We start from the raw sequence: 15,912 nt of genomic DNA, 5'->3' as shown, positions 1-15,912 counted from the left end.
AAATGGCAAAATGTGTTTTTGAAGTATTGATTAAATAATTTACTCATCAAATCTATTATTTACAAAATTATATACATACATTTTTAATTCCGAAAATGGATAAAAAGGTAGACTTTATTTGAGAAAGATCATTTCAGATATGTCTCTCAAGTTACAAGTGTCACAGAATTGAGTTACTACTGTGTATAAGCTTACCTAATTGTCTATATTTACATTAGTGTACTTCAAATATGTAAAGTTTTGTAAAATTATTTTCTTTATGCTATGGCATTTTTGTGCATGTGTCTGTGTGTGTGTGAAGTGGGTGTCGTCATTTTGGGGGGATAAAGATAAGCTATAGAATCTATCTGTGAGGACACATGCTTTTAGTTGGACTTTTTTGTATAAAATCTCTACATGAATCATATATTTATGCCCTTGACAGGATAATGATGTTGACCTCCTTTAAAAAAAAGTTGTTTCTTTGAAAACGGAAGTGATTTCCTCTAAATCCTCTTTTCTGTTTCTGGTGGAGGGTTTTGTACAGAGCGCATCACAATGCAGCCATGTTGGCCATCTCAAATCAGTGAACAAAATACATAAAGGCTTTTTCTGTCCATGTGGCATGTATTTAAAAAAATATAATTAATAAATATTTCACAAGAAGTCTCATATACAATATATACAAAGGGTGTCAACAAAGTCGACGTGAAAAAAAATCCACATCGCATAAACAGTTCTGTACAAAATGGCTAATCCTCAAGTAAATGCAGAACAAGCATAGTTTTCATTTCACAAAGTATTTAACATTATATTAAAAAAAAAAAAAAAAAAAACAGAACAAAAACATAAGTACTTGACATTACCGAAATACGGGTCATCTTCCTTTCACACACTGATGGTTTCAACTCAGTTTTTGACCTGAACTAAAAATATTCCTTTAATAATTGTCCAGATTAACTTGTGAACTACAGTTCTTTCAAGAATGTATTTATGGCCTGTCCCATTTCTTTTTTTCTTCTAAAAACAGCCGTCAAACAAGGTGAAGTGCAATTTTACTAAGGCATCGTTGTTCTTTCAAGATTCTTCCATTACCCCTAAAAACCAACACAAAATGATTACAATTATTGTATTTTATTCAACATATGTCATTCTATAATGCATTTTAGTGGACTTAGGCTGGGGGAAATGGCCAAAAATTAATATCTCAAATTAATTCATGTTATTGTTCAGTCCTACTTGGACTTCCTCAGCATAGACATATTTTTGTGGAATGGAATTCTGAATGTTTTTTCACTATCAGGTTTCGAGTAAGTTCTCAAACTTACGCTATGTTTATTGTGGTCATGTGTTAAAACGGGTCAAGTGCAACCTGAGCAGTACGAAAGGGTTAAATATACTTGAAATAAGGGAAATGTTTCTGCCACTTCGATTGATCTTGAGCAAAATGCAATTTCAAAACACCTTTCTTGACAATTTCTGCCTGTGGGAGTTGAGGAAAACCCGAGAAACAAACTGTCACGGTTTATCTGCGCAAATTTCCACAATGGTTTCACTTCTGCTTTTCGTCCCTTTCGGCAGATGTGAGACGTTCTGTTTGAAAGCGCCTATAGTTTGACATTTCCTTCCTATAAGTGTGCTTTTCTTGCTTTTTTTTTTCTTTTCTTTTCAGAAACGTGCCTCAAATGACTCAGAAACCCAGTTGAGAAGAGGGAGTATTATTCCAAAGCAGCAGGTAACTTTGTCAGCATATTTTCAAAGGTGTCCCTGGTGGATCAGTCAGTATCCAGTTGCAAGTCACAAAGCGAAATGGCCACAGTGTTCATGTTGAGATCCATTCCTTGTGTGAGCGATGTCAGTAAAGGAAAACCTTCATTAGTTCCTGTACGTGTCCTTTTTGTATCGTTTTCAAAATCTTCTCTGCTCTTCGGGCTTTTGTCCGTTTGGGTCGTTGTCATCTCGTGAAGGATATGTTGAAGGCACCAGGAGCACTGAGATGCACCGGAGCAGACGCATGACCGAGGCTCCGCTCGGTAGCCCGAGATCACCGTGGCCAAAACTGGACTGGGTGGGATCTGTTTGGACCCCTTATCCTGCAGTGTTGGGCTCTGCCTGCGGTAACTGTCAAACTCTTTGGGAGTTCTGCTCTCATTTCCCGTTTGGTTCACGACAGAGGAATCCAATCGGCACCCAAGTCCCACCCCGCTGTCCTTCCACCTCGTCAGAACGCCGTTATCCTGGTGTGGATACACCGTCCCTCCCATGCTGCCGCAACCACTATCCTCTTGTCTCCTCTGAGGGCTTCTATCTTGTTTGTCCAAAGCGTTGCATTCCATGCTAAGGCCGCTATCCAGGCTTGTCCTGTCATAATGTTTCTTCAAAATGTGAAGTGCAGCCTTACTTTGAGGGATTTCTGCAGAGTTTTTCACTTCTGTTCTGTTGCCAAACAGGAACCAGCCTTTGTCTGTGACCACTTCTATTGGCCCTTCTCCTAAAGTGAGCGGATGCCAGCCATTCACGGGGGATTTCTAGTAACAGAAAAGAGAGAATAAGCCTTGGTTTGTATTCAAATTCCGCTCAGTGTCAGTGCTTTAAGTGGGCTGCTATGCAGCGGTATGGCATGCCAGCAATTCTTCATTTTAGCTTTACATGAGCCGCAATACCATTTCTTGTGACATTTGTGGTAAGGTAACTATGCCGTTATTATAGAATACGACACAATTCTTTTATCGTGTTGATGGCTAGACGCTACCGGGAGAGTTGACGTTTCGCAATAGCACGATACATACAGCGCATTCAAATGTATTTGGACATTTTAAACTCAGGCAGAAGTTATTAATTTATGTGCTATTATCTTAAAGATGTTTTACTTAATTGATTAAGCTAATGACCCACTTTTACCCAAATTTACCCGGCAACACTCAAATGAGTATTAGCACTTATTTCTCCCCACTTAAAGCGCTGCAATGTATATATTGGATTGTTCTTTTTTCTAAATTGTGCCCAGTACGCATCAATTCTAATGAAAAGTGAAATATCTTCTAATTTTGACACATCACAAGAGTTGTTAACGGCCCTGTGAAATTTGAATGGCTAATTTTTGAGGGCTAAATATTGTGAAAATATCAATATCATCCTAGGAACACTCTAAAGCAGCCTAGTCTACACAAAGATAGCTGTGAAATCTAACATTTTTCCCTCTCTTTTCGCCCCCGGGTGCTTCCACCTTTTGCACACTCATTGCTCACAATGAGGCGCTCTAAAGTGGCCAAGGTGGTGCGTGGCCTTGTTCGACATGCTAGCGGTCAAATAGCACTTTAAAAAAAAAAGAAAGGAAGTAGATTTATATTAATACTGTATATCGAAATAGTGCTGGATAGTCACTTTTGTGAAAGAAGTTCTAATACAGTGAAAAGACGATGGAGGGATCATTTGCTACTCACCCATTTGCTAAACACCAAAATATGCTCACTTTGCAAGTGCAAGACGATGTTTTATGTTCACGTACCAATGCAGCAGGCATTTTTGCCGGACGTTTCAGGTGGCAAAGCAGACCAACTGCTAAAATGGTGACCATAGCCAACACGCCCAGAACTGTCAGGGATGACACCGAAATGATGAACCATTCTGGAAAGAAGAACAAATAAGTTTGAAACATTTGCACCAGCCAATATGTTTCGAAATACGTTTATATTTTTGCAGCACAAGAATCCATCGCTCCTTTAGCCATTTAGCAGAGCTTGAGATGGAAAGAAACTACAGAAATAAACCAAAGTATATGGTATTCTCAAAAGCTATTTTTTATCACATTGGTTTCATAAAAAAGTTTAGATGTAAAATAGTAAAGAAGGATAACTTTGTTTTCAAATTTTGATGCTAACATGAGCTAATGACTTTCTGTGCTAGCAAGCAAACCGAGATAAAATGACAATAAAATACAGTTTATAAAATAAATATGATGAGGATACTTTGGAATTTGCAATGTGGAAAAACAATAACTCACTGTTAAAAATTACCCGCATTTCACAATAATTACCTGTATTAATTTACAGTAATTTGTTGTATTTAAGTTACCCTGTAATATTACGATGAATACCTGTGTAAATTACAGCAGCCTTGGATTTTACAGTATTTACCTGTTATTCTACAGTAAAATCCATTTATCAATATGTTGTTATAAATGCATTCACGGGATATTGCCATATTCATAACTGTGAAAGTAAAGCAAAATCTATCCAATAATTTACAGTGAAATCGAAGCAAAATTTTAACAGCGCTGTCATCCTTTGCCGTATTATTTTGCCCACCTTGCTCTGGAAGTTGTAGGCATTGTTCTGGGGAGAATTTGCTCCTAGACAAAGCACCATTTCCCTCCACCATGATACTGACGCAGTACTCAAACCCCCAATGGAGCGACGTGAAGGTTTTAGACCGCTGATCCACATTATCTGTCAGGTATGCTATTGTCTGTAAGAATATAAGATGAGAAGGACAATCAGAACAGTGCATCATTTTATCAGTCGTTTTGAAGAGTGCTTCTCCAAAACTTACTTTTGCCTCCTTTTTGGTGTTTGTGCTTTTTTCATTCAGGTGGATGATGTAAGTAACCCCAAAGGGAAAGAGCTCTCTGAGGATTGATTTTTGATGGACATGGACTGTTATCGCGCTGGATGTAGCGTATAATGTGAAGGAAGGAGGTTGCAAGTTGCCTGCGAAGTAAGAAATTATCATCCTTAAGTAATGTAAGCTTACGCAAGATCCCAGTAGGCAAAAACAGGAATGAGATAAACAAATATAACAAAACTAACATAACAAAAATTCCAAAAACTAACATAGCTCACCCTAACTCAATCTGCCTACATAGGATAAACAGTTTAACCGTAATGCAATATCAGGTAATGTATTTTAACAATCTAACATAGGGAAACATAACTGGTGATTCATATATATATTTAAAGAACAGGGAACTATTTTAGATGCCACAGCATATGAAAGCAAACGAAGATCTGTGAAATTACACTATTTTCCGCACTATAAGGCGCACCTAAAAGCCTTCATTTTTTTAAAAAAGCTGATGGTACACCTTATAATCAGGTGCGCCTTATATATGCATCAATATTGAAATTAGGATTCATAGATGGGGAATGAAGTGATAAAGTAAGCTTTGCCTGTTTCTTTTGTGTGTTTACACAAAAGAACAATATTGTCTTTGAGTTATTATGCTATTGAGAGTTTAGAGTTATTATTTGAGTTATCATTGTTATTACTTTGAGTATTACTATATTGTAAGTTTACTACATTACTATATTGTAAGTTTTAAAATATGTCATTAATTGAGGGTGCGCCTTATAATCCGGTGCACCTTATAAATGGAAAATGTTTTAAAATATGTCATTAATTGAGGGTGCGCCTTATAGTGCGGAAAATACGGTACTTTTCAGAGGCAGTTTAATAGACGTAATCACTACAGCACATTTTGTGTGTGTGCTCTATGGTGTGACACAAACTCTCTTCATTTTGTTAAACTAGCTAAGCCGCAGTTTAAAAATGAGCCTGTAACAATAGTGACACTCCTGTTTATGTTTACGTTTTCATGCTAAATTCTTTAGCTTCTTGCATTCTGCTCAAAATAAGGAAAACATCAAAAATTGGAAGATTTATATTGGCCATTACGCATCTTACACATTTTGCCTAAATCTCATCTCATTTCGTTCTCATGGACTCAATCTCATAACATAGCATAACATAATATACAATGGCGTAATGTTGCTTACTTGCATTTGGGAGGAATTTCTTCACTGTCCACTGTGATATGTTTTTTCCATCTACCACCTGAACCCTGACCTTGTAGCCAGGAAGGTAGTCATGTATGAGTCCGGTTAGGTCGCAGTATGTATTTGTAATCCCTGAACAGTGGAGCACCATGGCCCATTCACCTCCAAGCCTGATAGCACAAATCATATCAGTCAATAACTGGAGCAAGTTCATTTTAAAAAGAAGAACATTTTAAAAATACACTGATATAGGTGAAGAAGTCAGAATCTTATGATAGAGGAAAGCATACTTTGACATTTCCACATTATATTGGATGTCAGATATGGTGTTTGGAGGTTGCTTCCAAAGGGCAACCACCTCGCCATCCAAAACATTCACGGACAGCGCAGCAACCTGAGGCACAACCGATCCTGTATTACAGAAAAAAAACAACAGGAATTACATTTTTCTAAAACTAATTCATTGTCAATTTTCCATAATCACAATGCATTGCATTTGAATAAAACTGAATAAAATACTTGAATCAAATTGTGAAGTGAGCCTAAAATAAACAATTAAAGTGTGATTTTTTTTTCATTATTATTATTATTTTATTTTCCCCATCTTTGTCTATTTTTGTGCCGGTGACTCTCCAAGTTTGGCTCCAAAGTTCAGCTGCCACAGAAAGTAAATAGAACTCAGTTTAAAAAATAAATAAATACACAAAACTCAAACTTTGTCAAATATAAATAGCTCTGCAACGTTAACACTTTAACAACTTGAATAAACACCTAAAAATGAAGGTTATGTTTGAGCCAAGATTTACTTTTTTCCTAAGTACCCAAAAGTTTTTATTGATCTCAAGATATATGGATGGTGAACTTGAGAGAAATGTTTTAATTTTATTTTATTTGGCACCAGAAAATGTTCTTCAGACCGCATCAAACTGAGGGGCGAATGTTGTGGACTGTCAGCAAAGCTTCCTGGTCTTTTGATGTTGTCAGGGTTTGTTTAAGGTCGCTAACATTTACCATGATATCGCTAGACATTGGCAAAAGTGTTTAAAAGGTTGACAAAGTTTTGCCAATAGTTTTAATGTTTTCTTTTCTGCTTTTCGCCAACAATTCCAAAGAAGGCAATTTTTTGGCTAATGGCTAATTTGTTGATACATGATACAAATGCATAGTTTGCACTAGAAATTATTATTTTTGCAAACGCATTTGTAGGTCAAAATTGGAGATATTACCTTATATGTTTTTTCGTTTTTTGTTTTTTGCAGTATTTTGACCATTTGGAGGTTATTTTTCTTCCACATCATTCTCACAGTATTTTAGCCAAGTGATGTGATAACTAAGTGGTCCTGCCATTGTGAACTTTGATATGTTGTCAGAATCTGAATGAAATTTCAGCTCCCTAGTGTCTTTTAATGCTTTCCCTTTGATGTAAAGATCAAAGAAAAGGACAAAATATTGCTCCAAGGTTAAGACGTGACACTTCTGAAACTCTGTATTTAACAGAATATTCATTCCAGTGGACCCATCAATTAAAGATGTGGTGGCTATTAAAAAAAAAAAAAAATCCATCTTGGAAAGGGTATAACGTAGCAAAATATGTAAATAGCGAAGCACTATGAATATTCTCTATGCACTGTATATTAATACTTACCTAGATTTTCTTTAAAAACAACAAAGCGCTGTACATAGTAAAAATCGAACTTAGGCTGTTAGGCATTTGAACATAATCAACAAAAATTGCTTTTTTTACCTGAGACATAATTGATGACAGATAGAAACAAAAGTGCAAGAAGAAGCGTCCTGTTGCTCATAGCTACTTCTGGTAATTTCACAGATGTCGTCATTCATTGACTTCCAACAGCATTTGAGTTAGTCCCTTATTCCATTCGCCATCAGGAACAATATAACCAAACCATTCTCGAGACTTGGCTTCTCTCTTATGTTGATCTTCCCTCCCCTCCGTCAAATGACTCGTTTCCTGTTGTGATGCTCACGCACAAGTCTCAACAAGATTCTGCCTTCCTCTTTTGCTTTTCCCCCCTCATTGTATCGACGTCCAGCACTTCCGCAAAGGGCTTTCGCAGAAAAATTCACGAGACACTACAAAACTTCCCTGCGTCATCTTGTTTTGTGTGTTTCATGCCTGACGGTTGTGTCTGCCAATATTTGAACATTATCAGAGGTTTGAAGATTTTGCCTCAAAATAAATATAAATTAAATAAATGAAGGTGTATAAATGCAGAATAACTTGGGACATCATTGAGGGTATTTGTGGCTTTTTGTGGCATTCCTGCGTCTTTGGACAGGGGAGGAAGTTATTGAAGGGTTTGGGTTTTTTTTCCCCTCATACTGCAGATGTCACAGTGTTATCTTTACAATATATATCATGACCCTTTTTTAAACATCCATCACATCTGTTTTCGGTTTCCTCTTATTTTATGTGGAAACAAAAAATAATATGCTGTGCAGAGGCACATATTTGCAAAATTTCCCACTAACAATATTTTTACATCATTTCTTCAAGGTAATCCAATTTGTTCAACGATGTTGGCTTTAAATATGGCTCAAATGTTATCCTAACTCTGGGCTGAATAGTGAATCTATTCTTAAAGTTACTAAATGGATCATCGTATTATAAAATCAATAACTTCCTTGATGGGCTCTTTTTTCTCTCTAAACCATGTTCTGTGTGTTTTTTTTTCTTTCCATTCACAAAAGGAAGGTTTTGTTTCCCTCAGTTGTTTTTGCCTGTTTCTAAGAGCTTTTACAGTACACGTTATCAACCTCAGTTTCCCCTCCTGTTTCTCACCTTTTATGTGTGTTTTTTTTTTTTTTGTCACGTGTCATGTTTTGTTTCTTCCTGTTATGAAGCAAACTGAGTGAAAGAGCTTATGGTTCTATATAATGTCACATTTTGTATGTTATACGAGTTTCACATTGTGAATAAAAAAATAAAATACTATATATATATATATATATATATATATATATATATATATATATATATATATATATATATATATATATATATATATATTTCACATTGTGTTTCACATTGTGAATAAAAAAATAAAATACTATATATATATATATATATATATATATATATATATATATATATATATATATATATATATATATATATATATATATAGTATTTTATTTTTTTATTCACAATGTGAAACTCGTATAACATACAAAATGTGACATTATATAGAACCATAAGCTCTTTCACTCAGTTTGCTTCATAACATATATATATATATATATATAGTATTTTATTTTTTTATTCACAATGTGAAACTCGTATAACATACAAAATGTGACATTATATAGAACCATAAGCTCTTTCACTCAGTTTGTTCACACTAAAGCTATGCTGCCCCCTGCTGGATGCATTTTATTGCAGCGGAAAATATTAAACGGAAGTTGACACTTGGAAATTTAGGCCAGAAGATCCTTTTACATCTCGGTTGCGAGAAAAGAAAAGTCTTTTCCAAAGGGGGCGTAAAAATGAACAACAGTGTAATTTCCTAAGGGTGCACACTATTTGAACTAGGGATGTTCTGATTGGACTATTCACATTCAAACTCGTATTAAATGGGACTCAGCACACACCTGCCAACAATTAAAGAACTTGAGATAAACTCCAAATAAATTTCAGCTTCAATAGTAGACTTAACTTGCAACTTTACAATTCCCCCCACCTTGACTGAGATCTAGCAATATAGCAGTATATATAAAATTCCCTTTGCACCAAATCCCATTATTGGGAAATGCTACCTGAAATTTCAGTTTTGTTGAAAACATTTTGCAATAACGCACTTGACATTTCTCAAACGTAAGCAAGGCATTGTGTTACGGTTCAATGAAGTCAAGGTTGAACTTTGATGTGATTATTTTTATTTCATTTGTTTTCTCCCGTGTGGCCAAAAAGTCCCACACACAAAAAGCTCAACTGGTTTCAGTCCACTGAACAAGCTGTGGAGGTCTGCGGATTGACAAAACCAGTTTGGCTGGTGTGTGAACTGGTGGGAACGCCCATCTGGGTTAAAGATGCACAGTAGATAGGAGGTGTTTTGAGGAAGCTCCTTAAGAATCACAGCAAAGAAAAGCAACGACTCTAGCTAACGATTGCGTCAAAACTACATTTTTCTTTCTTGGGATGTGAACAAGCTCCACCCATATGTTGCCATTTCAACTCTTCACTTGTCTGCCTTCCACTTATTCCAATGGCAAAGCTGAACTCGGTAGGTTCTTCATTAATTTGTATCCCTTCTGTGTGCGCTTTTGGTTCCTTTGGCTTTCTATTACCTCCTTGCATGTACTCAAACTTCACTTGCTCAAAACTGAAATCCATTTTCATCACAAAAGAGTAAATTGTATTGATTTGTCTTTGACAATTAAAAGGAACACTGATATAATACAGTAGATTGTGGCTGGATTTACCTGTACATATTTGTTATTAATATATATTTTTTTCTTGTATGTATTGCCTAAAATTATACTTTATATCGTTTTTGTTGGTGGTATAAGGTGTTGCAAGGTTTTAGAATAGTTTCATTTGATCTCCTGTTATCCAGTGGAAGCTGTTTGAATCATACTTTTTTTATGTGAAATATTTACAGATGATGAAATATTTTAAGAAATACAAACTATAAAATTATTTAATTGGGTACAGTTTTTGACTATATTTTGTCAAAATGTCCCAAACACTCCCGGTCACTCGAGCTCTGTAATTCTCCTTATCATTTGGGGCGAAACTGAAACCTATCAGGTGTGGTGTAAACCTATAAAAGTGACATTTAACAGTCATTTTTCTGTGACAATGGTGGCCGTGAAAAACGATCCGTGAATGATAGCAGGGAAGTAAGATAAACCTGCTCCTCCGCTTGTTTCATCTCAGTAAGTTTGCCTCTGATTTCCCTGTGGGGCCTTATGGAAACTTGACCATTGAGCCACAGAGATGTTATGAAACTGCTTTTGTTAAAACATAAACAGTGTTTGCCCCCCCCCCCACACACACACACACACACACACACACACCTGGTTTATAACTCTATGAGCACATTTTAGCAAGCCAGCAGGTGACATTGCAAATTCCTGATCACAAACAAGTTTAGCCACAAAATAATCATCCTTGACGTTTCAGCCCTAAAAATAACATTTCCAAAATTCCATTGTGTGCATGTGTGTTGAAACAGACGCAATTACGTCCTTCAAAGCAAGCCATACTAATAATAGTGATTATGGTCATTTTAATAGTGAGTTTAGTCTTGTTTTTATTTATTTATTTATTTATTTATTTATTTTTTAATGTCAAACAATGTGGTATTTTAATCGTTTCTTTTCACATGTTGGCAAAAGTAAAACAAAATCCTTCTCAATACTACCTGAGTTTATTCTTAGCCTTTTCATTTTGTGCAATCAAAAATGTTAATCCAGTTCCTGTGTAATTTGCACTGCCCAGTCATTTGAAGTTTCATCTCAGGGGGCCACCTTATTTTCTAATATATATTTTTTTCCACAGAACGACCCCCCTCCTCCTTACTACTCAGTCACTGTGCACGCCCAGCCACCCCTCAAATCCTATGAAGAGGTGGTGTACGGGGTGGCCCCTGGCCATATCCCCACCAACCAACCACATTACATCCCTCAGTATGTACCACCTGTGGCCGCTCCCCAAGTGACACAGTCAAGTTTGCGTGAGTTGCTTACCCCTTTCATTTTTAATGAAAAAAAATGCTTATGGAGAACTGTATAGCCACTTATTTGAAATAAATTATTATACCGATTTCCAGTTAGTCAGAGGGCACACACTGTAAGAATTACATTTTTTTTAAGAGGGATAAACAATATTTAATCTTTCAGTGCCAGCTATTATAGCGAGAGAAACTGACAGCTAATTTCAATCATTCTGATGAACCATAATTAGTTTTTGTTTTACCAAACCTTTTTTCCGACCATTCCTGTTTGTGGGGGAGGAGGGATGCATTTGACGGCAATTGATGTCGATAAGACTCCTCGTAAGCATTCTTTGAAATCTTTTCTCATCTGGCTGTCAAAGAGTTAATATTTGGATAAACACAGGATAGTTATCAAAATGGCTGTGCCCAGAGAGGGATAAAAACTGATTGATAAATCTGCTTTATTCTTATTGCACCAACTCAATACTATTTGCACTGCTATTATTAAAATACACTGTAAAAATACAACATGAGCTTAACTGAAAAATATTGTAGTTGTCTGTCACAGCCAATATCTCTGTATATGAAATATACTGTATAATATGTATTATAAATATAATATATACATAAAATAAATAATACAACATAAATCTACAGTATTTCAATTGAAGCCTGAATATCTGCTGTGACTGACTACGTCAGTGTTTTTTTTTTTGTTTTGTTTTGTTTTTTTGTGTAGTGGGTCAAATATGAAACACATTGTTGCCAAGAAAGTATTTTAAAAATGTGTTCCAATAGAAGAATATTACCAAGGGGCAAGCCATGATTACCATAGTTAATTACGCCCAAATATGAAAATGTGAAATAAACTAAAATCTAAAAATATCAAATGTGTTATTTTTTTTTAAAAAAAAGATTGTCTTCAAGAACATGCCAATTATGGATTAGCTTTGATGTCACGGACAAAAAAAAAAAAAATTGTAACCACATGCAGTTAACATTTTGACACTGACTGAAATGAAGACTTCTGGAGTACGCTGTCTTCTCGCAAGATTTTAGAGCTAATTTTTAAGAAAACCTTGGTCATACTCCAAATCTGTGTGCGGTTAGAGCTTCATCTTTCCACCAAAATATTTTAGAGCTTCATCTTAATTTCCACGAAAATATTTTCAAAGGGCTTGATTTCTCTACATTGTGTCAACTCCATAGTCAGCTATGATAGGCTCCAGCTCACCCTTGACCCCAGTGAGGAGAAGCGCTAAGGAAAATGGATGGCTAGTTAGCTGATATTGTTTCATGTGTGAACTGTATTTCCATGCAGCTCCAAGGAGCCGGAAGAGAGGATGCTGCCAAAATAATGGCCGGTGTTATGGGGGGGCATGCGCTGCCGTTATACTGGTCGCCCTGCTGGCTGTTGCCATCTGGCTCGGAGGTTAGCGTCCCAGTTTGTTTGCTTTTCCGTTGGTGTTTACGCTGGGCATATTTATGCTTCTTGGTTCAGTGGTTGCACACGGTTCATCATCATAACCACCAAATGCCATCTTTTCTCTCCAACGGCAGTGCGATTCGGCACCAGGGTGTTAGCACAAGGCCTTTTTGACAATGATGTCGATGACCAGCAGAATGAAAACATTGAAGACAATCAGTCTGTATCGCTCATTGACACCTGCCCTAATAATACCGTAAATTGTGATGGGATCAGGGACTGCGAGCTGGGCTCGGATGAAATGAACTGTGGTAAGTGAGAAAGTACTGCAATTGTTGTTGTCCAAACTATGGACTGGGAGCCATTTACAGACCACTATCCAAAAACAGGTCAATTATCTTTATGTATACCATGCCTCAGGTACATACATACAAAAACAACCATTTGTAATGCTTTTAAGTTTTAAATTCCAACGGAGCCTGTTGAATTAGATATCAGCAAGATCAGTGGTTCTCAACCTTTTTTTTTTTGTGTGAAATATGTTTTCATCCAGGTACCTCGTAACCAGTGCAAAGCATTTTGGGGTTAAAAGAAAAAGACTTAAAACAGCCATCAGTGTTTGATTTATTAAACTTTAGACCCCTTCAAACTTCATTTGTATTGGTCCACAAAAAATAATTAACAAAGTGTCCTCTTTTGGATCATAGAACAGATCTGTTATCAAAAAGAAATAAGGGTATTATTCATAAATATTTGTCCACAAAAAATAATCAAAATAAAGTGGCAGACTTGTTTTCAAAAATAAATTAAAAAAAAATTGTCTGCAGAAAAATATTAAACATAAAGCATCATCTTTTGAGATTATAGTAGAGATCTGTTGACATAAATAAATTAACTTAATTATTAATAATTGTTTGTCCACAAAAAATAATCAACATATAGTGTCAGACCTGTCTTCAAAAAGAAAGAATTATAAATAAATTATTGTCTACAGAAAAATATTAAACTTTTGGGATGATAGTAGAGATCCTTTCACAAAAATAAATCCTTAACTTAACAGGTAACAAGAGGTGGTACTTGACAAGTTGGGTTGAACCATTCTAATTCTAGTATAGGGGGAGAATCTGGCTTTTATAAATAATGAAATTGAATAAACAACTAAACATAAAAAATGTTTTATGAACTATATTTTCCTGGAACATTTATTTAACTCAATCATTATTTTGAAAGGATTTTTGCATGTTTGTTTGTATTATTTAAAATCTGGAGTTCCTTCAAGTATCCCCATTTGAGAACCACTCAGGTAGACATCTGTCACTTGGTCTGTAATGTAGGTCCTAATCATTTGATATTTTTTAATTCAGAATTCAATTCCATTTCTGACATGGCATCTGTTGTACTATTTATGTTGTATACCTAGAAGCCATGTACGTTGGCTATAAGGAAGAATGATTTGATTGGCAAGCAAACCTGTTGATCACCATGGTGATATTAACATACTGTAATAACATGCACCGCCACTTTATGCGGTACATGTAGTAGGGTTAGCACTCACCCAGTTTCAGACATACAAACACATAATCCACAGTAGAAATGAATCATTTGCACACAAAAAATTAAGACATGTTATGTAATTCAAGACATTACTCTTCTGAAAGTGTCCATGTTCATCAAAATATTTATTCCAGCCAATCACAATAAAGACTTAAAATAGTGATAATAAACAATACAAAACTAAAATGTTTGAAAATGTATATTTTAATTTTAATGTGCCTCTTTGCCAGTGAGGTTCGGCGTTAGAAATCGTCTGGAGGTAAAGACCGCCCAAGATGGCCGCTTTCTTCCCGTCTGCTTCGGCGGTTGGGACCAGAGCATTGCTGACCAGACATGTGCCCAACTTGGCTTTAGAAAGTAAAGACTCACACTTTTCTATGTCATTCATACACTTACATTTACTTTATTTTTCAGAGTGCAAGTCAAGTATTAGTTTGCTCATTTTTTCTTTGACTTATAACCGCATAACTCAAAACAGCCCAATTTTATTCCACATATGTGTTTGAATAACATTAATTCGAATACGAAATAAGTAATATGTCATTTACAAGGCTTAAAATGATCACATATACCTCTAAGTCAAGCGCCGCCTTGTTGTCACCAATGAGGCTACATGGATACTTTTTCCGGCGGACTTTGACGCGTTATAAAAAGGAGCAGATGGCTTGACTTGTCTCCTTCAGCCCTTTAATATGTGCTCGAACAAGCGGGCAAACAGCGAAGGGCAGCGTGGATTTATAATCACCCAAACTTAAGTAAAACAAAAAAGGGAGGGTCGATTTTTTCGCAGGGTCAACTTGTACTTTGACAAATACGGTACCTTTTAATTACCTTCTACCTCCATGTCTGTAGGTCGTATAGCAACACCAATATCACAAGCCAGGACTCCATTGGGCTAACTGTGACCAATAGATTGTCTGACTCCATCCAGGGTCAAGTTGAAGTCAGGTAAATAACATGTTTATTAAGATACCTGTTTTATACATGCTTATTGATACCTTGATCAAAATTTCCTGCAATACACATTCGAGTTACATAATTGATATCAGTGGGATTAATGAATCCAAGTTCAACCTGCATCATGGTCAAACTTTGAGGCGCTACCAGAATTTGATTTTTTTTGTGGCCCTACATAGCAATATTGTAATGAGCAAGCCACAAATGTGTGCTGGAAAAGCAACACAAACAATACCCGCATGAATTTGGCTTGACGCGTCTCTCTCATTGTGACACATAGTTCCTCCTGTCCAGATCAGAGTGCAGTCTCCCTGCAGTGCGTCGGTAAGCAGCCGCCATCTGCGCCTACTGTTGTGTGTCGCACATATTCATGTAACACACACACACACACACTATATGAACTACTTCAACACTGAAATGTGATCCTTTGAGCTTTACTGTTTGTATCACTTTACAATTCAACACAGCAACACTCTTGAATAAATGTTCTCATGAATTAGTAGTCGTAGCGTTGTGCATTAAAGTTTCCAGCTTCATGCTA

At 36.0% G+C, this 15,912-nt stretch overlaps 2 protein-coding genes across 2 annotated transcripts in view; one reads left to right on the top strand and one right to left on the bottom strand.

The window, feature by feature from the left end:
- Positions 1-610: 610 nt before the first annotated feature.
- Positions 611-7,664, bottom strand: il10ra (interleukin 10 receptor, alpha). Its single transcript, XM_088427549.1, has 7 exons — positions 7,498-7,664; positions 6,044-6,164; positions 5,754-5,923; positions 4,531-4,688; positions 4,287-4,446; positions 3,488-3,606; positions 611-2,507 (listed from the first exon to the last, which is right to left on the bottom strand). Exons 1-7 carry the CDS (start codon positions 7,589-7,591, stop codon positions 1,755-1,757), a joined length of 1,575 nt encoding a protein of 524 aa, XP_088283675.1. The 5' UTR covers positions 7,592-7,664; the 3' UTR covers positions 611-1,754.
- A 2,148-nt stretch (positions 7,665-9,812) lies between these two features.
- Positions 9,813-15,912, top strand: part of tmprss13a (transmembrane serine protease 13a) — an 11,117-nt gene continuing 5,017 nt past the window's right edge. The window contains exons 1-7 of the mRNA XM_088427018.1: positions 9,813-9,997; positions 11,278-11,452; positions 12,756-12,866; positions 12,995-13,171; positions 14,645-14,771; positions 15,267-15,362; positions 15,652-15,695. Of these exons, the coding sequence (XP_088283144.1) occupies positions 9,980-9,997; positions 11,278-11,452; positions 12,756-12,866; positions 12,995-13,171; positions 14,645-14,771; positions 15,267-15,362; positions 15,652-15,695 (748 nt within the window). The 5' untranslated portion in view covers positions 9,813-9,979. The remainder of the gene's footprint in view (positions 9,998-11,277; positions 11,453-12,755; positions 12,867-12,994; positions 13,172-14,644; positions 14,772-15,266; positions 15,363-15,651; positions 15,696-15,912) is intronic.

The sequence above is a fragment of the Hippichthys cyanospilos genome, chromosome 11, assembly GCF_059441005.1.
Source record: "Hippichthys cyanospilos isolate Australia breed blue-spotted pipefish chromosome 11, RoL_Hcya_1.0, whole genome shotgun sequence".
NCBI lineage: Eukaryota > Metazoa > Chordata > Actinopteri > Syngnathiformes > Syngnathidae > Hippichthys > Hippichthys cyanospilos.
This window is presented reverse-complemented; position numbering and strand designations above follow the sequence as displayed.